Below are 25353 nucleotides of genomic sequence, written 5' to 3' on the forward strand. Positions count from 1 at the left end.
GCCTGGGGGGGTGGGGGGGAAGGGGGGAGAGAAAACTGGATGAATGGGGCTGGATTAGGGAGCGGCTCTGTCCTAGGAAACACAAGAAAAAATAGATATTGCAGCTAAGTATGCTGTATCCTGCCACAGGGCAGAAACTTGATCTGATCAGGGACAACATGGATCATCACCAGAACCTGGGCATTGTCCTTTTTCTCCCTGTAATTTTACTTATTATCACTATTTTGTATTTATTTTCTTTTACTTTAAATACTTTATGCACCAATTTGGCAACACATGTAAAAACTGTCATACAAATACATTTATCTGAATTGTCTGTTCGCACCCCCCTCCCCTTCTATTCCCTGCATGGTGCCTGGGAGGGGAGGGGCTGGAGCAGGAAGAAGGCTGTTCTCTGAGTGAGATGCCTAGCAAAGAATGCTGCTGGTGGACGGTGCTGTTTCAGACCACGATCGGATCACCATTGACGGCTGCTGATACAATCTAACTTAGATGCTGCAGGTATTTCATGAGCCTACAATTCTTTGTGGCAATTGCCCTACAGATATCAGTCCTGTTCCAATTGATTGCCCCTGAGGCAGCTCTATGAAAGAGAGCGAAACTCGGCCAGAGTCGGGCATCATTAAATAAAGGGCGTTTCAACTACCGATTCTCTTTGTTTTTACTGCTGTACAGCCAACTGGATCGGCTTCCGCTTTGCTTTTTGGGTTTAGCAAAGAAGAGAGCCTTGGGGTTGGGCAAGAGTGCTGAATTCATCCCTGGAGGGGGAGAGGAAAGAGAGAGAGAGAAAATGTGTGTGAGTGTAAGCCCCCCTTAGGGCCAGCGGAAGCATTAGGTGGGGTGGATGGGGGTCTACAGCACCGGACGTGGGTGAGGTGACAGTGTAACTGGTAAGGATAGCAGTTCTGAAATGAAGAGTGAGAAGAGAAGTGGTGCGGGTGAGGCACGGAGCTGGAGGGTGTTCTACATTTTTGGGTATGTATTTCTTTGAGAAGCTGGGGTCGTTTGTGTGATGTGAGAGAGAGAGATCACATGACATCACTACCAAGGGAGGCTGGACACCCTTCCTCCGACACTGGCACCTCTTCACACTGAATCCCTAGGTGCCCACAACTGAAAAGTTCCCAGATATGTTCCTTCCTGAGGCCTGGCATGTATGTGGGGAAGGGGGAGCCACTGCCACATACAGGAACTGGGAACTCCGGAACTGTCGACTGATACCTACCACTCCTGCTAGAGGAACCTGTGCTCACTGTGATGAAACTGAAACGTTGAAGGAGGGACCAAGGGAGCTCTCTGCCGACCTAGGAATCATTGCTGGTAAGGGGACAGAACTTAAAAGTATTAAAGATCAGGTAGCTTGGAGAGGAGGAAGCAGGGAGGGGAGGGAGATGCTGGACAACATGGACAGAGCATGGGAAAAGAGAGAGGGAGAGATTCTGAGTAGTAGGTGTGGAGAAAGAGTCCCTGTCTCAAAGAATTTATAATCTAATAAGATGGTCAGAGGGTGAGAGGAAAATACTTATAACTGTCATTTTCATAATGCTACTGGACGTATACAGCATTTTACAATGATGATATGTATTCAAATAAGGTAAGTTCCTGCCCAAAAGAGCTTATAGTCTAAGAAGCAGAGCATGAAGTGAGAGAAAGGGACACAGGTAGCTACAAACTAGAGCCAGGAGAAGATATGACAGCAACAGACTAGGGCCACCCAGCAGGAACATAAGAACATGCCATACTGGGTCAGAGCAAGGGTCCATCAAACCCAGCACCCTGTTTCCAATAGTGGCCATTGCCAATCCAGGCTATAAGTACCTGGCAAGTACCCAAAAACTAAGTCTATCCCATGCTACTGATGCTAGTAATAGCAGTGGCTATTTTCTAAGTCAACTTGATTAATAGCAGGTAATGGACTTCTCCTCCAAGAAGAAGTAATGAGAAACAGGCAGATGAAAAGTAGAATTGTCACATCCCCAGGTCAATCAAACAGGCTGATCCAATCGTAGTTTTGTACCCCTCCTCCTTCAATTGCATGCATAGAGTTGCAGTTCTGATTTTCCTATTGATCTTCCTAAGAAAATCAGAATTAAAATTCCATACGTGCAATGTGGGAAGGGGGTGGGGTCTAGGACAGGGTCAGCCAGTTTGGTTGAATTGGAATGAGGTAGCAATCCTAAATATATATATATTATTTTGATTATGTGGCTTTTGGGAGTTTAAGCTATTTTAAATGTATTTTTAAAGTTAGCTGTTTGCATTCTAGGCAGAGCCTTCAAAAGGGGCTGGTGAGATGATTGACTTCCCAGGGCACTTAGCCCAGCATAGGCCTAATTCTAGGAGTAACAACTGACACCAAATTGGCAACAGTGCTTTCCTTACCTTAACTCTTTGTCCTGCAGTATTTAGCAAATGCATTTTTGAATGATTTTTGCCATTTTTTGGCCTAGAGGGGAGTGTTGTACAAATACACAATCCTTTGCTTCTCTTTCCAGCTCTGCTCTACCCATTTTCCTGAAATTCACAATTCAAATATGGGCTGTCGATAACAAGGCTGCCGACCCTTCAAACCTCCCCAGGGTCCAGGAGTCCCTGAACTACTTGCCTGCCAGGAAGGAAGGGTACTTAGTTACTGCTTGCTGTCTTGTCCATCACTGTTGAAATGATGCCAACTTATCCCTACTTCATACTTTGACCTGCATGTGGACAAAGCATGAATTGATGGGGAGTTGGCATGATTTTGCTAGTACTGGACAAGACAGCAGAAGATAAGCACCTCTCCTGCTTACGAAAGGGAATGGGGATTCAGAAAGACTTAGAGGTTGGGTATGCTTCCCAGTGCTCTGGGCAGTCTTGCTGTGTTGGGGGCAGCAGAGGAGGTGCTGAGGTCTATGTTTGCTTATTGTGTCATGAAGGCAGGGGAATAATCAGCATCTAGATAGTCTTTTTTTTTTTTTTTTTTGCATTGAAGAGTTTGCCAAAGAGGTTAATACTGTGACCCTGTGATGCAGGGCTGGCAAGCAAACCTTTTCCTCATCACTTTCCTGCCACAGCATCATTTTCTCACAACTACATGGCTGTGAGAAAGTTAATGCATGTTTGTGCATAGTGGGATATGAACTTAGAAACGTATTATCCCTCTTATTTAAATCATTAGTATGTACTTAATTTGTTCTTGAGTCTTATGGCAGCAGCAAATTATCTGATGCACCACCAACCTAAGCATTCATCCTATACCCCTGCCTCTGAGGAGAGGGAGTCTCAGCCATCACACAATGGCAATATCTAGTGCACATATCCGGAATTCTAGAAAAAGAGTCTGTGGCTGCTCCCCAAAGACTTTTGCTACAACAGGTGGGCTTCAATGGGGAGGGGGATATATAATGGAGTAAAACCCTGAATAGTTGCAAATAAGGGTTAATGGCACTGTAGCCCAGTACAGACTTGATCCAATTGAGCTGGAAGTCTAAAGGAGCAGTAGAAACCACTAGGCCAAAAGAAAACAAAACAAGAACTATTTTCACTTTAGTTTGCCATTATTCCCTTCAGTTTTTTTTCCTCACTATTCCTGAGAGACCTCTTGTCTAGAAAATAAGAGCAATCTAAACTTAATGAACTCTGTGTCATTGACAGCACTGCAGATGATTAATTCACAGTGAGTTCTGTAAAGGAAAATTACTTACATCACCCAAACTGCATAGGTTCTGACCTGTCCTTCTAGGGTCAGGTCTGCCAGGGACTAATAATGAAATATGCAATCTGCTATTCAATTAGAGATAATATATTTTCTTACAGGAACACCAAAAGGTTGGGAGGACTTTGTAAGAGGTTTAGGGACTAAAATGCGATAATGTGCATTCTTAGTAGGCTCCATTGATTTAGCGCAATGTTGCATTTTGACAAGTCCACATCAAGTAATGCGATGTCTGCATTATGTGATGTGGAACTTATAACCTGTTAAATGTTTACTGTAGTTTTGTAATTATTTGATTCTATTTCTTTTTATCTATGTTGTAAACTAATTTGAGAGATTTTTTTAAAGCAGTATATAAATGGAAAGAAATGAAATGACATAGAAAGGGATGGCATTCTTGTCATCCAACTTGTAAAGGTCAAGGGAAGAATGCTGTGTTGCCAACTGATTAGTTCAGGCAGAAATCTTGCGCCACCTCAGGAAGGAACTTTGGATGACTATGAAACACCACCTTCTCATTTAGTTTTATTAAGATCATAAAATTCTAATTTCTGATCTTCAATCTATTGGAATCCAACCTACAGTATTAAACTGGTTTGAAAGTTTCCTTAACAAACGCACTTGTCAAATTAATATTGGTTCAAGTTTTTCACAATTCTTTACTCAGTCTACTGGTGTACCACAGGGATCGTCACTGTCTCCCATATTATTCAATATTTTACCACTCTGTCAAATACTATCATCACTAAATGTGCAATTTAAAATCTATGCAGACAATATACAGCTATTTATTCCTTATAAATCATCCTGGTCTGATACTTTTTCATTGATCCAACTCTATGTTAAAACAATTCAGCAATGGATGGCCCACGATCGTTTAAAACTAAATACAAAAAGCCCCGGAAATAATATTCCTTAGTTACATAGAAAATCCCAGCAATGCGCCAACTGTAAATATCACCTTAGGCAAAGATACCATTACAATTACCAAACTAGCACGAAATTTAGGTGTTTGGATTGACTCTAATCTATCACTAACTCAACACATATCAAAAATAGTTAAAAATTCCTTTTTTAAATTACATGTTCTAAAACGACTACGCCCTCTGCTTTTTTTTGTGACTATCAATCAGTACTTCAAGCACTGATATTTTCAGGTTTAGATTATTGCAATGGGTTATTCTTGGGCTTACCTGACACTATTATTGGACCTTTGCAGTTGATCCAAAATTCGGCCACAAGACTTCTCACTGGTACTCCTATGAAGCATCACATCTCTCCCATTTTGCAAAAATTACATTGGCTGCCGATCAAATATAGGATCCGGTATAAAATAGCCATGATAATACACTCTTTACTAAATAACTCAGACTCTATTTGGTTATGCTCGACCCTACGGTTATACAAACCCACTAGAGAACTCAGATCAGCTGCAAAAAATGTACTAGAAATACCATCGGTAAGAATGGCTGCGTTGAATGCTACCAGACAAAGAGCCTTTTCGGTTGCGGGGCCTATTTTGTGGAACTCCTTGCCGAATCCTTTAAGGCAAATATGAAATAGGATTGATTTTAAGAAAGCATTAAAAACTCATTTCTTTAAGGAAGCATTTGGTAATAATGTGCAAATGCCTCTCCCCTCATCTCCCCAGGTCCTTGACCGAATACCCCTTTCTTAACTCTCCCCCCCCCCCCAGATTTTATTGTACATTATCTTTACTTGTATTTAATTATATTTTGATTGTACATTATCTATAATTGTATTTAACTATGTTTTTGCGTTTACCTACTTGTACAGCATAACCCTGGTTTCCCGCCCCCCCCCCCCCCCCTACCCCTCTCCCCAGTTTCTATTATCAGTTTCATGTAAAGCCCTGTTGGCTACTTATTGTTCTATGGAAACCAATGTGATGTTTCCTTAACGAATGTCGGTATACAAAAACTTTAAATAAATAAATAAAATAAATAAATAAATAATGGCCCCTCACAATAATTATCAAATTATAAATGAGGGTTATCTTAAATGTCACGATCATCCTTATTAGCCTGACTGTCAGGATTGTACATCTTATTTCTCATCTGTCCTAGTTTTGTAAATTAATGGTAATTAATCTATAGTATTTTTATTTATGATAGTTTTAAATTTTATGATTTTTATATTGATCATGATTTGACTTGCATTTTTTCCAATTGTGTTTATTTCTTATTAGCATTTTATTTCATTATTATTAGTTAGTATTACTTTAATTTTAATTTCTTCCTTATTGTAAACCGCTTTGATCAATTTTTGCATTGGTAAAACGGTATATAAATAAATAAATAAATAAATAAGATTATTTGAATATGCTGCCTAAATTAAATTTTCACTAAGAGGTCCATATTCAGATACAGGTGAATTTTCAAAAGAATTACACTTGTAAATGATCACACTATCGTAGCAATTTACAAAAGCCATTTACACAAGTGCATTTATATATGTAAAACTCAGTGAGGCAGATTTTCAAAGGGGTACGTGCATAAGATACGTGCGTACCCCCCGAAAACCTGTCCCAAGTTCCCTCTGCATGCGCCGAGCCCATGTTGAATAGGCACGGGTCGCTCATAAGTCCCAGGGGCTTTCCTGGGGGGGCGTGTCAGGGGTGTGTTGCGGCGGCGCGTCATACGGGGGCGGGGCCGCGGGCGTGGTTCCGGCCCAGGGGTGTTTTTCGGGGACATGGCAGAGGTCTCCAAAACTGCTCCCGGGCCAGGGAATCGCGCGCCAGCAGCTGGCCCGGCATGCGCAAGTTACGCCTGCCTTGGGCAGGCGTAACTTTGCCAACAAACAGATCGATACAGTAAAGTGCAACCGCGGTTACCCTGCTCCTAACTCGCCTTCTACTCACTTTCCGGCCGCGTTAGCCCTTCCCGCGATACACTATCCCCTTTAACTCATCCCTACCACCTCTTAAAATCCCCGGGTAACCCCTTCCGCACGCGACATGTATATTAAATGTAAACGAGCGAATTAGCTATTCCCTCCCATACAGTAACGCGCGCCCCGACTATCGCTTTTTTACCCTGCCGTTTTTCCGCGCGTTTACCCTGCTAACTTACCGCCTACCCTTACCCCAGCGTTAGAGGCAGGGGTAAGGGTAGACGGCAAACTTTCCCCCAGCCCCCGCTCACCTGCCCTGGCCGCATCCGGTCTCCGGTGCAGCCCCAGTCCTGTCCCCTCCTCCCGAAGCAAAAAAAAAAAAAACCCCGAAAAAAAAGTAGCAAGAGAGCGAGGGGAGAGACGGGCAATCCTACGCTCGGGCCTACCAGTCCCTTGTTCTCTCCTCCCGAAGCAGGGCGTGAAAAGCAGCCTTGCTCCGGGAGGGGGGGGGCAGTTTAAAGCGATGAAGCGACTTACTTTTGCAGCCCCCCCCCTCCGGACATCAGCGACGACGACCGGGCAATCCTAGGCTCGGGCCTGCTAGTCCCTTCTCCTCTCCTCCCGAAGCAGGGCGCGAAAAGCAGCCTTGCTCCGGGAGGAGGGGGCAGTTTAAAGCGACGAAGCGACTTACTTTTGCAGCCCCCCCCTCCGGACATCGGCGACGACCGCGGCTCCTACCTCCAGCCTCCAGCTGTCAGACAGACGCATCGCACGTGGGAAAGCGGCCCCTATGCGTGCAATTGGCTGCTCAAGACGTGACGTCACATGCCGTGACGCCAAATGTCGTGACGTCACGTCTTGAGCAGCCAATTGCACGCATAGGGGCCGCTTTCCCACGTGCGATGCGTCTGTCTGACAGCTGGAGGCTGGAGCCGCGGTCGTCGCCGATGTCCGGAGGGGGGGCTGCAAAAGTAAGTCGCTTCGTCGCTTTAAACTGCCCCCCCTCCTCCCGGAGCAAGGCTGCTTTTCGCGCCCTGCTTCGGGAGGAGAGGAGAAGGGACTAGCAGGCCCGAGCCTAGGATTGCCCGTCTCTCCCCTCGCTCTCTTGCTACTTTTTTGGTTTGTTTTTTTTTGCTTCGGGAGGAGGGGACAGGACTGGGGCTGCACCGGAGACCGGACGCGGCCAGGGCAGGTGAGCGGGGGCTGGGGGAAAGTTTGCCGAGCATCGGAGAACTGTCCACTTCCTGGTACCTGTCATTTCAAATGTTATTTGAAATGACAGATACCAGCGTGGCCGTGAAGCGTTAGGCCCGCGCACCCAGGATACTGTATAGGCGCTCTATACAGTAAAATGGGTTGCGCGGGCCTAACCTTCGCCTAACGCTTCGCAGACGCGGCATGCATTTGCATGCAATTTGACGAGAGTATCGAGCGGTAGGTGAAGAGAACTGTGCGTACGGGGAACGAGGGTGCGCCTGGCACTGCCGCACTTTTTCTAACGAGGCATAACTGTATCGACCTGAAAGGTAGGGGGGGTTTAGATAGGGCTGGGGGGTGGGTTAGGTAGGGGAAGGTGCAGGGGGGGTGGAAGAAAAGTTCCCTCCAAGGCCGCTCCGATTTCGGAGCAACCTCGGAGGGAACGGAGGCAGGCTGCACGGCTCGGCGTGTGCAGGCTGCCGATTTTGCACAGCCTTGTGTGCGCCGACCCCGGATTTTAAAGGATACGCGCGTATTTATTAAAATCCGGCGTACTCTTGTTCGTGCCTGGTGTGCGAACAAAAGTACGTGCGGGCGCAGTTTTTTAAAATCTACCCCAGAATGTAAATGCTTTTTAAAATCAGGCCCTAAGCTGGCAAGCAGATAAATTATGTGGCTAACAAGATCATTCATCAAAGTGCATTAGGCCATTATCGCAGGTGTTAGGGCATTATTTATCGCATTGTGAGATGAAAATACAAATTTTTAGGCCTAGATTCATCAAAATGCTATAAATTTCGCATGAATAACGCCTGTGATAAGGAAAAGGGATGTGGCTAGGATAGTTTTTTTGTTACTGCACCGTGCTATTTTAGCGCTTTGCATTAGTATTTTATTGCAGTACACATTTAATTTATTGCAGCCACAATATTTTCACTTTGCAAACTGTCCAGGCAGGCATTTTCTTATTTTTGGGCTGCTCCTGGGGGGGGGGGGGGGGGGGGGGAGAGGGAGGGAGAGAGAGAGAGAAATGGCCTCTGGGGTTGCACACAATTGTCATCTATTTAGACCACTATAGAAGGGTCATCTAGGAACTCAAGCTGAGGTTTTGATGGTGAACTATGTCTTTTTGGGCCAGTTTTTCATGCACAGTCCAACGTACAAGCAGTACAGTACACATCAGTGAAGATTTAATGTGATTTGGAATGAGGAAAGATACACAAAGATGAGATTTGCACAATGTACTCTCGCCCTAGCTTGATAATACCCAGGAAGAGATGCATCAAGTTAGGGCAAGAGAACATTGTAGAAATCTCATCTTTGTGTATCTTTCCTCATTCCAAATAACATCCAATTTTCACTGATGTGTACTGTTATTTATACGTCAGACTGTGTATGAAAAGCTGGCCCCAAATCCCTAGTCCACCACGAAAACCTCACCTCGAATTACTAGATGACCCTCCTATAGTGGTATAAACAGTTGAATACTATAAGAGCCTTGTAAAGAGTCTCTCTCTCTCTCTTTCTCTTTCTCTCTCTCTCTCTAACTCAAAAATAATGCTAACCACACCCCCTTTTCCTTATCTGTCCTGGATATTCAGTGGACTAAACATCCCACTAAATAAAATCACTTAAACTTATCCGGCTACCTATAGCCAGATAGCTTTACACCTAACTGGTCAGCTTTTGAATATGGCCAGTTAGGTCTATAAAGTTATTCAGCCATGTATAGTTGGATAACCAGCCACTTAACCGGATATCATCAAAAGATATCCGGTTAAGTGGTACGCTTATAGAAAAAAAATCTTCACCATGGACCTCCCAGCCGGATTAAACTCCCTCTCCCACTTCAAATTTGGCAAACCCGTGCTGGCCAAGATTCCCGCCCAGAGACCTTCTAAATAAAAATCTTGGTGCTGGCCCTCGTATTCTCCTCCCTCCCTCCCCAGGCTGGACAGTTTCATTGGAAGCTCCTGGGATCTCGCATCCCGGACCACATAAATGGCCATTTTCAAGTACTGAGTAGGTGGGAGGGTTTGAGGGGGTATGGCAGCATGGGGGGGGAGGGGGGAGTTAGAGGGTGGCAAGGTAGCATTATGTTTTAAAAATTTTTCTCAGGAAAGGAGGGGAGCTGGCACAGAGATTTATGTTTAGGAGGGGCTTGAGGGGATCTCAGCTAGCAGGGGCTTGGTAAAGTTGAGGTGGGGTGTGGGAATTGGGCCAGGAGGTCCACAGTGAAAGGGGTTATTTTTCTACTGGAGTTCTACTTAACTTGTAGGTTATAACTTTAATTCTAGTTTAAAATTGGACAAATTAGTTAGATAACTTAACTCCTCCCAGAAACACCCCTGGAACTTTATCTGGTTAGATTGTAGCCAGATGATGACTTGCTGGATCAGTGGCTCAATATTCAAAACCTTTCCATTTACTGTACATGGATAACTCACAGGTTATCCATGTTAATGGCTTTGAATATTGACCTCTAAGTTGTTAAAAAAAAAAAAGAATAACCCAATTCCCTATGTACATCCAGACCCTAACTCAATACAAAATATTTTTATCACATAAAATAAAATAATCAGTGCACTCCCATTATAAATACACAACCCACCTAAAATATTCTCCCCAAAACTTAAAAATACAAGATAAATGTATTCACGCCATAAAGAGGGAGGACTAAATAATTCCAAGGATTCTTTGGTTTTTAGGCCTGGTACTTTCTCCTTCTTCCAGCTCAGTCAGAACCAGTGCTAGGATTTTGGTACCATCAGCCTTCATTCACAACTATGCAGCAATTTTTCCCACTATTTTGATATACCTGCTCCCCCCACACCCCTTCCACTCTTCCTAGTCTGGTCATAACAGCAACAATCCTGAGGCTGGGAGACAGGTACTAGGGTTCCTTCCAGAGCCTGCTATCAGGATCAACAGGATTCAAACCAGGGACAGAAGCCAGGAAGATTTCCCAAGAAAGCCACAAGGACTCATGGGGATTGTGGAAAGGAACTAAGAGGTGCTCTTAGAAGCCCACCACCAAAGACCCCGAGTGGCCCGTAAAGAAGGAGCGGGTATTGCCATGATCAGCAGGATTCAACCAGTCGCTGCAGGGACAGGAGATAGCATTCCCATGAAAACCACAAGGACTCATGGGAGCCACAGGAGATTTATCCACTGGCTCCTCAAAAGCACTGCCTTGATTGATCAGGGGATATAAACCTGGTGATTTTTTTAGGTTCTGTGTCCCCCATGTATCTTTACCTGGACCCGCCTCACTAAATTTTGCCTGGAACTATTTCCATATATCTCTACATGGACATGCTTCTGTGGATTCTGCCTGGAACTGCTTCCCTGTATCTCCACCTGGACCTACTTTACTGGACTTTTATTTGGACCTGCTTACTTGGATATTTAACCAGATTTGCTGACCTGGACTTTACCTTGGGACTTGCTTACCCAGAACTTACTGAGACTTGTCTCTAAAGGGCTTACCTAGATATTGTGTGACTGGGTCCAGTCCAAGCTACCTGCTGAAGTGGGCCTACTACCTTTCGTCTCAAAGCTGCCTGTACACCCGTTATCTCAACTACTGGTCAAAGTGAACAAAGTGACAGCTCCATAATTAATATTGATTTGATAGCACCATATGACCTATATATGCCCTTTTAATCTTTAATTAGTTGCTCACACCCCCCAACCATTTGTGATATCTGTGTCATGGGCCTTAAATCTGGGTACCCAGGATACTTCTCTCCTTCAAGGATTATGATTGTGGCTTTTGCAGCATCCCCAGATCCAACTGACCCTGGATGTGGAAGACCTGATCAGAGAACTGAATCAGGTACCTTCCATATGGCAACAGACACCATTGTCACTGGGCCACAAATGAATTCTAAAAGCCCTGGATGGTTGCCCTTTGCCCAGTATTTCAAGAATGTCAAGTAAGGACAAACTGGATGCATTTGGTCAGTGCTAGAAGACTTCTATGTTTTATGTACCTGCTAATATAATAGCATGTCATAATATACCAGCACAAAACTCTGATTCACAGACAATGAACTACAAGTTGCTAAGACAGGACTCAGCTCAAAATATATTTGAGTGAATGTGTCTCATGTTGCTGCTCACTGTGCCTGTGCCTCAAGGAACAGTGTGGACTGTCATTTATGCATTTATTACACTTATAACATTCAACATATACTTTTCAATCTATTATTTTTGCCTAGAATACTCAGAAAATGGGTAACAGACATAATGGGGAAATTTTCAAAGACTAATGTGGGAGTTGTGAATGTAAAATCAGCATATGTACATAAGTAGTATCTGTGGTGTGGTAAGAACATTTTCAGAAGGATAGGAGTATGCACATATTGTTGCTGCGCATGCAAATGTATGCACATACAAAAAGGGAATTCTGGGGCATAGTTTACAAGTATGCACATGTAGGGATCCTGTTATTCCTCTACTAATACTTGAACAGGAATATAGAATTCAGATATGGGGAGAGACAGATTGGTAGTTTGAGTTTGCAGCTCCCCTATGTGGCCCCAGTTTTTTTCTAGAGAGATCACCATTTGACACTTGTAGATCCTTTCTGCTTTCAAGAAGGCAGCATGTCTTAAGCTGTGCTCTTATTTCTCTAAGTCTTAACGTCAAGCTTCATAGAGATTTTAGTTTTGGATGAGAGATTCTTACCACCCTCTCATTCTACATTTGAGTTTGGACTTCCAAATCCTTTTGGACTGAACTAAGCTATTTTGAGTTTTCTTCGAAATCCAAGGAGGAAATATCTTCTTAACAGAGGAACCTGATATCATCAGAATCTAAGGAGAAGGATGACTTTCAGACATCCTGAGAAAAGAAGGAAGGAGAAAAAGGAGAGAAAATGGACTACATTAATGCCCCATGAGAATCTACTGAGGATGAGGAGAAGGAGAAACAAGGTATCACCCTTGATACTACACGATGAGGTAGGAGATAAAATACTAAACACTTTTAAATAGAGATGTGAATCGTGTGATCGATCGTCTTAACGATCGCTTTCGGCTGGGAGGGGGAGGGAATCGGATCGTCGTAGTTTGGGTTTTTTAAATATCGTGTAAATCGAAAACCGGCACACTAAAACATCCCTAAAACCCACCCCGACCCTTTAAAATAAATCCCCCACCCTCCCGAACCCCCCAAAATGCCTTAAATTACCTGGGGTCCAGTGGGGGGGAGGGGAAGGGGGAGGGCGGGAAAACCGGCACACTAAAACAAACCTAAAACCCACCCCGACCCTTTACAATAAATCCCCCACCCTCCCAAACCCCCCCCAAAATGCCTTAAATTACCTGGGGTCCAGAGGAAGGGTCCCGGTGTGATCTTTTACTCTCGGACCTCCGGGTGCGTTGTAGAAATGGCGCCGGCGCTACCTTTGCCTTGTCATATGACAGGTCAAAGGTAGCACCGGCGCCATTTTGTTTTTTGTCCCCCGACGTCAGGAGCAAAAATTTTGCGCAAAATGGCGCCGGCCGTACGGCAACACGATTCGACTGCAGGAGGTCATTCCGGACCCCCGCTGGACTTTTGGCAAGTCTTGTGGGGGTCAGGAGGCCCCCCCAAGCTGGCCAAAAGTCCCTGGGGGTCCAGCGGGGGTCCGGGAGCGATCTCCTACCGTGAATCGTTTTTCCGTACGGAAAATGGCGCCGGCCATACGGCTGGCGCCATTTTCCGTACGGAAAAACGATTCGCGTGCAGGAAGTCGTTCTCGGACCCCCGCTGGACTTTGGCAAGTCTTGTGGGGGTCAGGAGGCCCCCCCAAGCTGGCCAAAAGTCCCTGGGGGTCCAGCGGGGGTCCGGGAGCGATCTCCTACGCTCCTGACGTCGGGGGACAAAAAACAAAATGGCGCCGGCGCTACCTTTGACCTGTCATATGACAAGGCAAAGGTAGCGCCGGCACCATTTCTACAACGCACCCGGAGGTCCGAGAGTAAAAGATCACACCGGGACCCTTCCTCTGGACCCCAGGTAATTTAAGGCATTTTGGGGGGGTTCGGGAGGGTGGGGGATTTATTTTAAAGGGTCGGGGTGGGTTTTAGGGTTGTTTTAGTGTGCCGGTTTTCCCGCCCTCCCCCTTCCCCTCCCCCTTCTTTACGATTTTTTGATGATAAATCGGGGGAATTGTTATTGTATCGCGGCTCTAACGATTTTTGACGATTTAAAATATATCGGACGATATTTTAAATCGTCAAAAAACGATTCACATCCCTACTTTTAAAGTACATTTTGGTACTTCAACTACCATGGGAGAGAAACATTCAAACTTGCCCTATATTCCTATGGAGGGAAGGAATCAAGTAACTACAAGAACTAATTGAATTGGGGAAACATCTGAAACTTAAGAGACTTTAAGCAGTCATAAATTTACTAACTGTATTTTGTATCATCTTAAATGTGAAGTACACAGCTGACAAGACTTTAAAACTCATCATTGAACCTTATCAGTAAAGAGAAATGTTGGAAACCACCAAGTAGCTCTCATGTGTCTTGAGTAGTGACATTGTTATCATCAATGCTGAGATTATCCGTGCTGTGTATAAAGGACTTAAAGATTGGAAATGTAAAGAGCAATATGAGGACCTGAAAGGAAAATTCCCCCCCCCCACACACACCACACACACACTCACACACACACACACAAGAAACCTTGAAAAATAAATCTAATGACTACAACAATGTCCAACTAAATATAAGAGATATGGACTCTGAGACTATTATCTGGGTTCTACCATATCAGGGATTAAAAACACATGTTTATGTATTTTATAAATGGAGTATGAGCATAATCATCAAATGTGTATGCATACTTTTACACCTGCTAATCAAGTCACAGAAATTAAATCTGTCTTCTCTTTTGTCCACAGTTTTTGAATGGGGGAACTGTAGCAAGCAGTGGAGGTATGGCTCAGCTGGTGGAAGTATTAGTGAACTGGTGTTTGGGAGTAGATGCACAAGTATTTTCATACTTGAGATATGCACAGACATTAGTCAGCTTTATAAAATACCTGCCTCCATGCATAAACTGAGAGTTATTATGTATACATATTACAATTTAACATGCAAAATATATGCACACACTTTTATAAAATAGGTGTCTAAACTATATGGATCCCTGGATTAAAAAAATGTGTGTGAACTGAAACTTACACATGTAATTTCAGGATGGAGGTACATGGTATTTTATAAACTGTATGGTCCCCTTTGTACACCTTAATATACAGGCATAACTTTAGACACATCTACTTATGTAACATGTTGCATTATACACACTATTGAAAAGTATCCTTAATATATGTAATATACACTCAGTGAATTGAATGCATCTATCTCCTCCTGTGGGTCCGTTCCTCTTGCCAGCAGATGGTTATTATCAGGCAATTAAAAAAGTTTTTTCGAGTTTATCATATTTGTGATTTAGCTATTTATTTCTTATTTCTTTTACACCTGTATTTAATTTTATTTTTAAAGAATGTTTTTATTTTATTTTACTATCTGTATTTTATATGATTGTGAATGCTTTAAATTGTTAACTGCTTAAAAATATTGATAAGTGGTACACAAAAATTGAAATAAATAAATATAGGGCCAGACTCTCATTCCAACAAAATAGAATTATTTCATGAAACAATTCAGTTCATAGATAAATTATGAATTATAATTGTATCAAAACGAATATATTCTTTAGTAATGGAGTATCAGCAAGCCAGTGACATGTATGGGCTACAGACTATCGCCATCTTTTCTATCGTCTAACCCCAATACAAATTTTTATCTTTTATACTGAAAATAAAATAAGTTTATAATGTTCAAAGAAGGTTGTAACAGAAATCCCAACATCAGACGATGTTTTGTGCACACAAGACTGCGTCAAGGGATAAAATGTTAATACGCTTATCTGTATGTAGTGCTCAATATGACAGCAGTATCTCAAAATGTCTATCAATGGAGTGGTTCTACTGAGCACTAAAAATAAATAAGTATTAAGGGGTAGATTTTCAGACTTGCGCACGTGAATTTTGGAGCAGCCTGGGAGGGAACTTCCCAACCCCCTTCACTAAACTCCTTTCCCCCTTCTCCTAACCTTCCCCCCCCCCCCCCCGACTTTTGTCTTACCGTTTTGTGCCTGCCTCGGGGCAGGCAAAGGTTGAATGCGCCGGCAGCCTGCCGGCACGCGATCCCCCGGCACAGCAGCAAATGGCCGCTGTGCTGAGAACCTCTGTCCCCCACCCCGTCCCCTCCCCGCCCCCTTTTCCGAAGCCCCGGGACTTACTCGCGTCCCGGGGCTTTATGTGCTTGGCCGGGCCTTTTTAAAATAGGCCTGGCGTGCGTAGGCTTTTGAAAATCTGGGCCTTAGATTTTATCCCCTGAAGCAGTCTTGTATACACAAGACATCAGCTGATGTCTTGTGTATACTTTTTTAATTGCCTGATAATAACCATCTGCTGGCAAGAGGAACGGACCCACAGGAGGAGATAGATGCATTCAATTCACTGAGTGTATATTACATATATTAAGGATACTTTTCAATAGTGTGTATAATGCAACATGTTACATAAGTAGATGTGTCTAATCCTGATGTCAGGATTTGTGTTACAACCTACTTTGAACATTACAGACTTATAATTGCAATATAAAAGGTAGAAGTTTGTATGGGGTAAATGGTTTACTAATACCCCTTTTTCTAAAGAATATATTATTTGTGGTGCTGTAAAAAGTGTGCATTAGTCCTCCTTCTTTCATCTATTATTAGAATTGAGGGAGAGAGGCACTTCTATTTATGACATTAAATAGTATTCCATTGTACTATTTCAAGTTGAAAAAATATAAATTACAATATAATTAGTAAAGAAAACTCTGTATATATTTTCAAAACAAGATTTACCTCCTCATTTCTGATGATAGCAACACCAACAATCTGATCCAAAACTTCTGCTACAAATGCCTGAACTGGTGTCCCATCCTGATAAATAAAATATATGTACAGGTTATCCTATTGCCTTGTGTATTGCTATATTATAGGAAATACCAGAATTCTGATTTCAGAAAGCATAGTCAGATTGAAAAAATATACTGTGCTGTACATATGTGTGTGTATATGTATGTGTATATATATATATACACACACACATATATATAATTAGATGTACAAATATATTTTATTGTTCTGTATGCAACCCATAAACATGAAATATAAGCCAAATAGGCTAGCAAGTCTACACAAGGAGCGACGTCAGTGGGATGCTTCCCTGTTTAAGAGTGAACACATTACCTTCAAAAGGGAGTCACATATTTCATGTGTAAAACAGTTAAGTATAGTTTTGCTTAATGAGCAGGAATGATATACATATGGAGGCAAATATTCAGTGGTGCAGCAAGCAAGAAGTTAGTCAAAGTTAATTGGCTAACTTTATAGATAGGGGTATTCAGTGGAACATAGCCAGGTAAATCTCCCATTGAATGTACTCAGTTAAAGTTACTGCATAAAGTTATCTGGGTAAATTTACAGTTCACTGCGCTCTTGAATATTGCAATAAAATACTAGCATGCCAAGTGGATGCTGATCCCCTCAATCTCTTATCTAAAAAAAAAGTGTTTACCAAAGCATCACCTCCAGGATCCCAAAAGTTGCCTGTTAAGCTAAATACTAAAAGGTGAATTTTAAAAGCCCGGTGCATGCATCAATTAGGGGATGTGCAAAGAAGTCGGGCTCACACACACCGACTGTATTTTATAAAGCGCCCAGCTACGAGCATAAATGCCTAGGTGCGTATATCTCAAAAGTTTCCAAAAAGGGGCAAGGCATGGGCATGGTCTGGTTGGGGCGTGGGCATTTTGGGGCCTGGCCAAGAGATGTGTGGGTAAATATTTGTTTATAAATATTAGAATTGTGAGTTTGCAAAGGTCACTTACTTCATCTGGCAGGCTGCTGGCGCACGCAACCTGCACCTGCCCCAAGGTTTTGATTCTGCTGTGGACCAGGTTCTCTGGGTTTGCATGTTTACATGAGCTCCCCAACCAAGGTTGAAGGCATCTGTGGTTAGTGTAATCTGAGGTTCTGAAGATTGAAAGGGTAGTCCTATTAGAAGATTGGACTCCTGGATCCACCACGCTGGTGAGAGATGAAGTTGTTTGGTGATGTGGACAATGTGGGACATATGTTGAGATGACTGGGACCACTGGGTTTTTAAGGTCCATTGTGCCACTCTCATGGCTAAACGAGCCATTGGGGTGACATGAACCGTGGACGCCATGTGACCTAGCAAGGTTAACAGATGATGAGCTGTTGTAGTTCTGCGAGTTTGTATTGTCTTGGCCAAGGTGAATAACGTATGTGCTCGATCCCTTGGGAGAAATGCTTTGGCCTGCCTGGTGTCTAAATCTGCCCCGATTAAAGGAGAGGGTGCGTGATGGGGTGAGATTGGACTTGGGATAGTTTATTAGAAACCCCAATGATTATAGTAGCTGAAGAGTGAGATGAAGGGAGTGGAGAACTAATTCCTTGGTTGGACCTTTGAATAACCAATCATCTAGATAGGGATAGACGTGGATGCTTTGTTGTCATAGGTAAGTGGCTACTACTGCTAGGCATTTTGTGAACACACATGGTGCTGACGTTAGGCCGAAAGGCAGCACTCGATATTGGTAATGTCGGTGACTGACTAAGAATCTTATGTACTTTCGATGTGGAGGGGTTATTGCTATATGAACATATGCCTCCTGAAGATCTAGAGAGAAAAGCCAATCTCCCCTTTGGAGGAGAGGGAGCATAGAGCCTAGGGTTACCAACCTGAACTTTTCCCTGCGTAGATATTTGTTTAGGGCACATAGATCCAATCTAGGTCGAAGGCCGCCTGACCTTTTTTGAAATTAGAAAATAACGGGAGTAGAACCCCCTTCCCTCGCTGAACCGTGGGAACCGGTTCTAAGGCGTTGGAGTGGAGGAGGGTTAGAAGTTCCTCCTCGAGAATGGGAGAGTGGTTGGTTGTTCTCCACACAGGACGAGGTGGGGAGTCTGGTGGAAGCGTAAGGATGTTTACTACAGAAAGGACCCATTGATCTGTTGTGATTGTGTGCCATATGTTTGCAAAGTGGCACAAGCGGCCTCCTACAGGAAAATTTGCTGAAGGTTGGCTGTTTCTCTCTAGAAGGGAGTCAAAAACCTGACGCAGGACCCTTCTGCGGAGCTGGTTGGGTCTTGGGAGGTCTGTGTTGGTGAGGTTGACCTGTCTGATAGGGTCTGGCTGGACAAGACCGAGGTAGGGGAGGGTAATACCTACGGGTTTTGTAGGTTAGCCTCCAGGGATCCCTTCTAAACTGTCTTTTTGTGGTGGATGAAAAGTCAGAGGGAACAGTAGAAAGTTGCCGCAAAGTCTCAAGATGGTCCTTGACTTGCGCAACTGTTTTTTGTATTTTCTCCCCACATGAGTTGTCCCTTGTGCAAGGGAGGTCTGACAATATTTCTTGGACTTCTTGGCAGAAGTCCGACGCTTTTAACCAAGCCCAATGTCTGGCACTTATGCCCGCTGCTGACACTCTTGAGGTGGTTTAAAAGATATCGTAGGCAGCTCTCACCTCTGTTTCCCAGCGTCAAGGCCTTTCTGAAGTATGAAAGTTAGACCTTCTTGAAATTCTTCTGGTAGAGTGTCTGAGAAATCTTGTATTTGTTCCACAGGTTTCTGGTGTACTGGGTCATGTATAGCTGGTAGGCTGCTATACATGCCATCAACATTTTTATTTATTTATTAAGGCTTTTATATACCGAATTTCTTGATACAAATCAAATCAATTCGGTTTACAATGAACTAAGTAGAATATACAATTAACCAATCAACAAGAGATACAGAGCATACAGTTACATTATAACAAGGAAGCCTTAACTTGGAGTAGGAAAATAAAGAAGGGGTGAACGGAGCAATAAATATATAAAGTGCAATAAAATAGAATAAATACTATATACAGTGGAGGGGGCTAGGAGCCAACCTCTCTTTAATGGATATTAGGCATGAGAAATTTGGAAAAGTTTTGTTTACAGAGATGTGTGGTGAACAATTCTAGATCAGGCAATGGAGTTTGTGGTGGGGAAGGCTTGGCTGAACAGCCATGTCTTTAGTTTCTTTTTAAAAGTTGTTAGACAAGTCTCCAGTTTGAGGTCCGGAGGCATGGCGTTCCACATGGAAGGGCCTGCTGTAGAGAATGACCGGTCTCTGATGTTTGCGTGGTGCACTAATTTGATTGTAGGAACGTGTAAAGATCCCTTGTAAGCATCCCTTAAAGGCCTGGCTGTCGAGTGCAGTCTGAGAGGATGAGACAGATCAAGCGGGGTTTGATGGTGGATATTTTTATGAATGATTGTGAGAGATTTATGGAGGATCCGGAAGTTTACTGGGAGCCAGTGGAGATCTTTTAGAATAGGAGAAATATGCTCTCTCCGATTGGTATTTGTCAAAATCCTTGCCGCTGCATTTTGTAGCAGCTGGAGCGGTTTAATGGTAGAGGCTGGAAGACCATGCAGGATGGAGTTGCAATAGTCGATCTTAGAGAACAGAATGGCTTGGAGGACGGATCTGAAATCGTAGTGGAATAGGAGCGGTTTGAGTTTTTTGAGTACTTGTAACTTGTAAAAGCACTCCTTAGTAGTGTGTTTTATAAAATGCTTTAGGTTAAGGTGACTGTCGATTAAGACTCCAAGATCTCTGGCGTGTGATATATGTGGAATATTTTGTGATTGGAGAAGTATGGGACTACCTTCTGGAGTAATTAGTAAGAGTTCGGTTTTAGAAGTGTTGAGCACAAGGTTGAGGCTGGATAAGTAGTGGTTTATAGTTTGTAGATGAGCGTTCCATAACTTGAGTGTTGAGTCCAATGATTTGGATATAGGGATTAAAATTTGAAGGTCATCTGCGTAAATATAAAATTTGAGTTTGAGGTTTGAAAGTAGGTGGCAGAGGGGGAGAATGTAGATATTAAACAGGGTGGGTGATAGGGAGGAGCCCTGGGGGACGCCAAAAGGAGCATTAGTATGAGGTGATTCCATGTTTTTAATTTTTACCTTATAGCCTCTATTACTGAGGAAAGATTCGAACCATCTGAGGGCTGAGCCTGTAATTCCTATGTCTGAGAGTCGGTTTAGGAGGATGTTGTGATTTACCGTATCAAAAGCCGCAGAGATGTCGAGGAGGGCTAAGAGAAATGACTGTCCTTTATCAAAACCAATATATAGTTGATCCAGGAGGGAGGTGAGGAGGGTTTCCGTATTGTGTTCTTTTCGGAAACCATATTGTGACGTGTGAAGTATATTGTGGTCTTCTAGGTAATTTGAAAGTTGCTTATTTACAATTTTCTCCATGATCTTAGATACAAATGGGAGATTTGATATGGGACGGTAATTGTTGAGGTCTTCCGGGTCCAGGTTGGATTTTTTGAGTATGGGTTTGAGCGTGGCCAATTTGAGTGCGTCCGGGAATGTTCCTTGTGTAAGGGAACAATTGATGATATCAGCTAGATATTTGGATATGTATTCTGGGATGAGGATCAGTAACTTGGAGGGTATTTGGTCCAGTGGGTGGGTCGAAGGTTTCATTCTTTTTATCAGCGATTCTACCTCTAAGGTGTGGGTTGAATCAAAGGAATCCAATCTTATGTCTGAGTTTGGTAGGAGAACTGTGTCCGGAAGAGTAGGATTTGTGTTGACAGGTAATCTGGCCAGGGTATTGGTGATTTTATTTTGAAAGAATAAGGCCAGGTCATTGGCCTTTGATTGAGCTGTATCGTCAGGGATGTTAGGAAGAGCTGTTTTGGTCAGTTCCGAAACATAGGAGAAGAGGGCCCTCGCATCATACAGCATATCGTGGATGCGGTGAGCATAGAAATCTCTTTTTGTTCGAAGTATTGCTGATCTGTACTGGTGGAGAGTAGTTTTGTATATGGAAAGAGTGAGGGGATTAGAGTTCTTCCTCCATTCTTTTTCTTTCCGTCTTAGATTTTGCTTCTGAGTGCGGAGTTCATTAGAGAACCACGGTTGCTTATTTTTATGGGAGGGGTTTATAATTTTTTTTGACATTGGGCATAGTTCGTTAGCTATCATTTCAGTGATGTTTTGCCATGAGGTGATAGCTGAATTGGGATTTGAAAGATCCAAGTTTGGGAGATTTCTGATCAGGGATTTGCCAAGATCTTCTGAAGAACAAGTTTTCCTGTAGTATAGAGTTGTAGGCTGATGAGGTGTGGTCAATCCTGTCAATGACCTGAAGGTGGAGTTGATCATAAAATGATCTGACCATGGGACTGGAAGGCATAAGGGGGGTGAGAGTGGGGAAAGATTAGAATTTGTGAAGATAAGATCAAGAGTGTGACCCGCTTTATGTGTTGGTTGGTTAATGTGCTGTTTGAAGCCCATGTCCGAAAGTGCTGATAGGAAAGCATCACAGTTGGTCGATCGAGGACTAGCATCAATGTGGAGGTTAAAATCTCCAATGATTATGGCAGGAGAGTCTAGTTTTAGGTATTTGGCTATAACCTCTATCATGGGAGAGGCATCTTGATCTAAAAGTCCAGGAGGTGCGTAGGTGAGTAGGATTTGAAGTGACTTCGATTTGAATAAGCCTACCTCAAGTTTGGGTATAGTATAGATAGGTTGTTGCTTGAGGTTAAAAAGTTTTTTTGCAGCTATAAGGAGACCTCCTCCTTTCTTTTTCTTTCTGGGTAAGGAGAAGACATCATATGTTTGTGTAGGCAATTGATTTATTAGGACTGTGTCTGAGGATTTTAACCAGGTCTCTGTGATGGCACAGATGTCTGGTTTAGTATCTAGCAGGTGGTCATTAAGGATGTGGGTTTTTTTTGTGATTGATTGGGCATTGAAGAGTGATAAGGTGAATAGAGCCAAACCAAGTAATTGTGTGACTGGTGAGATCATTACCGGAGTTAGATTTCTACGGGTTATAGGTTGATATCTTAGTGTAGGCTTCATCTTGGAGAAGGAGTAGTGATGTAATATATGTATTGGGTGTCCTTGCAACATGGTTGTATGAGGGAGATGACTTTGATGGACCCTTGAAATACTTTTCGTCGAAAGGCATCCAGGGATTTCTGCTCTTTGCCCGGCGGGGCAGAAGAATGAGGCTGGGATCTCTTTGCTTTCTTTTGAGCAGATTCTACCACTGCAGAGTGGTGAGGAAGCTGGTTTTTCTGGAAACATGAAACTGATTGGACTAGGTAAGTAGCATCAGTTTTTCTGTTTACCAGTGGAACTGTAGCTGGGTGTTCCCAGGTACGATGTAATAGGTCAAGGAGAACCTCATGAACCGGGATTGCCATGACTTCTTTTGGTGTACCCATGAACTGGAGAACCTCCAACATCCTGTGTCTGGCATCCTCTTCAGTTTGCAGCTTAAAGGGAATGGTTTTAGATATTTCCTTTATAAAGCTTGCAAACGAAAGGTCTTCTGGAGGGGAACGCCATCTCTCCTCAGGAGGTGAAGGTTCTGGTGGGATGTCCTCAGAATGCAGGGAGTCAGAGGAATCATCAGTCCAAGGATCATAAGGCTGGTCTCCTGCACCTTGCGGTTCTTCTGATGGTGGAAGAAGTCCTAATCCAGCCAGTTCCAGAGGTGGAACTGATGGAGGAGGCACCAAGGTCGGTGGAGGCACCGATGGTATTGGTGCTTTGGATGGACGTCTGGGTGGTAAAACACCGGATGGACCCAAGATCGGGTCTGGCATTGACAGATCCCGGTCTTCATCGTCCAATGAGAAAGGAATCAATGTCGATGGCAGAGGAGGTACCAATGGCATCAAGGGAATCGAGGGCCCAGATGGCGCGGGCACCGGTGGAAGTGTGCCGGTAAGGGTATCTAAGCATTCCAGTAATGGAGCCAGCATAGTAGGCTCCAGTAATGAAGCCAGCATAATAGTCAGTGCCAGTGGCAACTGGAATCCTTTGATTGCTTGGAGAACTGCCTCTTGAACCATCCGGTTCAATTCCTCCCAGAAAGCTGGTGTAGGTAACACCGTTTCTGTGGCTGGAGGCTCCAGAGGCGTCATCGGAGGGTCCACAGTATATGGAATCTCAGTTCCCGGCACCATTGCTGGTAGGGATCGCCTCGGTGTCCCGGGTCCAGAGGAGGATGGGGGCTCCTCTCTCCGGGACTTCGTCGTTGGTGGTTCCATCGACGCCAATGCCGATGTCTTGCTGCCGGCACTGGAGGAAGTATCTTTCTGATGCCGATGCTTCTCTCGGTGCTTGGTGTGGTCTTTTTCCAGTGCCAAAGATGAAGAAATTGATGCTTTTGAAGGGGAGGAACCTTGTGTTTGGCTGTCGCCGGTACCTCGATGGTGCTGAGAGGTGGAAGGAGACTGAGTCAACGATAAGGACATCTTCGGAGCCGGTGTACTCTTAGCTGGAGTAGACGGGGCAGAACGCTTAGATTGGAACAAGAGTTCCATTTTTTCTAAGCGGGCCTGGCGGCCCTTCGGTGTCATTTGGGCACAACTGGTACATATTTGAACATCATAGGAAGGCCACAAACATTAAACGCATACATCATGCGGGTCCGTAATGGATATGGTCCTCGGACATTCGGGGCACTTCCTGAAGCTGGTCGCCATTTTTTTTTAATAAACCCAGCACGCGGTCGGTGGACGTCAGGCACCGGTGAGGGTACCATCTGATATCGACCGCAAACAAGCAGGTAAAAACTTACCAACACTAATGAAAGTCGATGTTTGATGAGGGGGAACCCCGATAGGGTAATTTTTTAGAAAAAGTTTGAAAAGTGCCGTGAGGAAAGTTGTGAGAAGAAATCTCACAGGGCTCCTGATAACCACGAGGCAACTGCTGCACGGAAAAAGAGAGACTGAGGGGGGACCCCTACTGGATGCAGGGTTGGTGGCATGCTGGGCATACTCAGTGTGCCAGTCAAAGTTCTAGAAACTTTGACAAGAAGTGTTCCATGATTGGGCTCCATCCTGATGATGTCACCCATATGTGAGGACTACCATCCTGCTTGTCCTGGGAGAAACTATTCACAAATAGGATTTTCTATACTGAATCCCAATTTTCATTAATTGCAAATTCTGCCTCTAAGCTGTTCTATTGCCTCTGTTCATTTAAATGTATTTTAATCCACCTTAAGTCAACTCTGGGAAAACCCACACCAGGAACCTCGGAGTTATCATTGATAAAGAACTTTCTTTCAAGAACCACATAGCAAATAAAACTAAAGAAGGATACCACAGCCTCCTAACCCTAAGACACCTGAAACCATTTCTCAACCCCTACGATTTCAGAACTGTACTACAACTTCTCCACCTTTGACTATTGCAACTCCTTACTAATTGGAATACCTTTTTCATCCCTCAAATCACTCCAAATACTACAGAACTCAGCTGCCAGAGTCCTAACTGGAACAAAAAGAAGTGAACACATAACACCAATATTGACCTCACTTCACTGGCTCCCTATTACTGCACGTATTAGGGATGTGAATCGTGTCCTCGATCGTCTTAACGATCGATTTCGGCTGGGAGGGGGAGGGAATCATATTGTTGCCGTTTGGGGGGGTAAAATATCG

The 25353-nt window shown here is 43.7% G+C and overlaps 1 protein-coding gene across 1 annotated transcript in view; it reads right to left on the reverse strand.

Annotated features, from left to right (window-relative positions):
• CFAP61 (cilia and flagella associated protein 61) overlaps positions 1-25353 on the reverse strand; it is an 826389-nt gene that overhangs the window by 523814 nt on the left and 277222 nt on the right. Inside the window, exon 15 of the mRNA XM_029593764.1 lies at positions 16665-16742. Within this exon, the coding sequence (XP_029449624.1) occupies positions 16665-16742 (78 nt within the window). The remainder of the gene's footprint in view (positions 1-16664; positions 16743-25353) is intronic.

This window comes from Rhinatrema bivittatum, chromosome 3 (genome assembly GCF_901001135.1).
Source record: "Rhinatrema bivittatum chromosome 3, aRhiBiv1.1, whole genome shotgun sequence".
Classification (NCBI taxonomy): Eukaryota; Metazoa; Chordata; class Amphibia; order Gymnophiona; family Rhinatrematidae; genus Rhinatrema; species Rhinatrema bivittatum.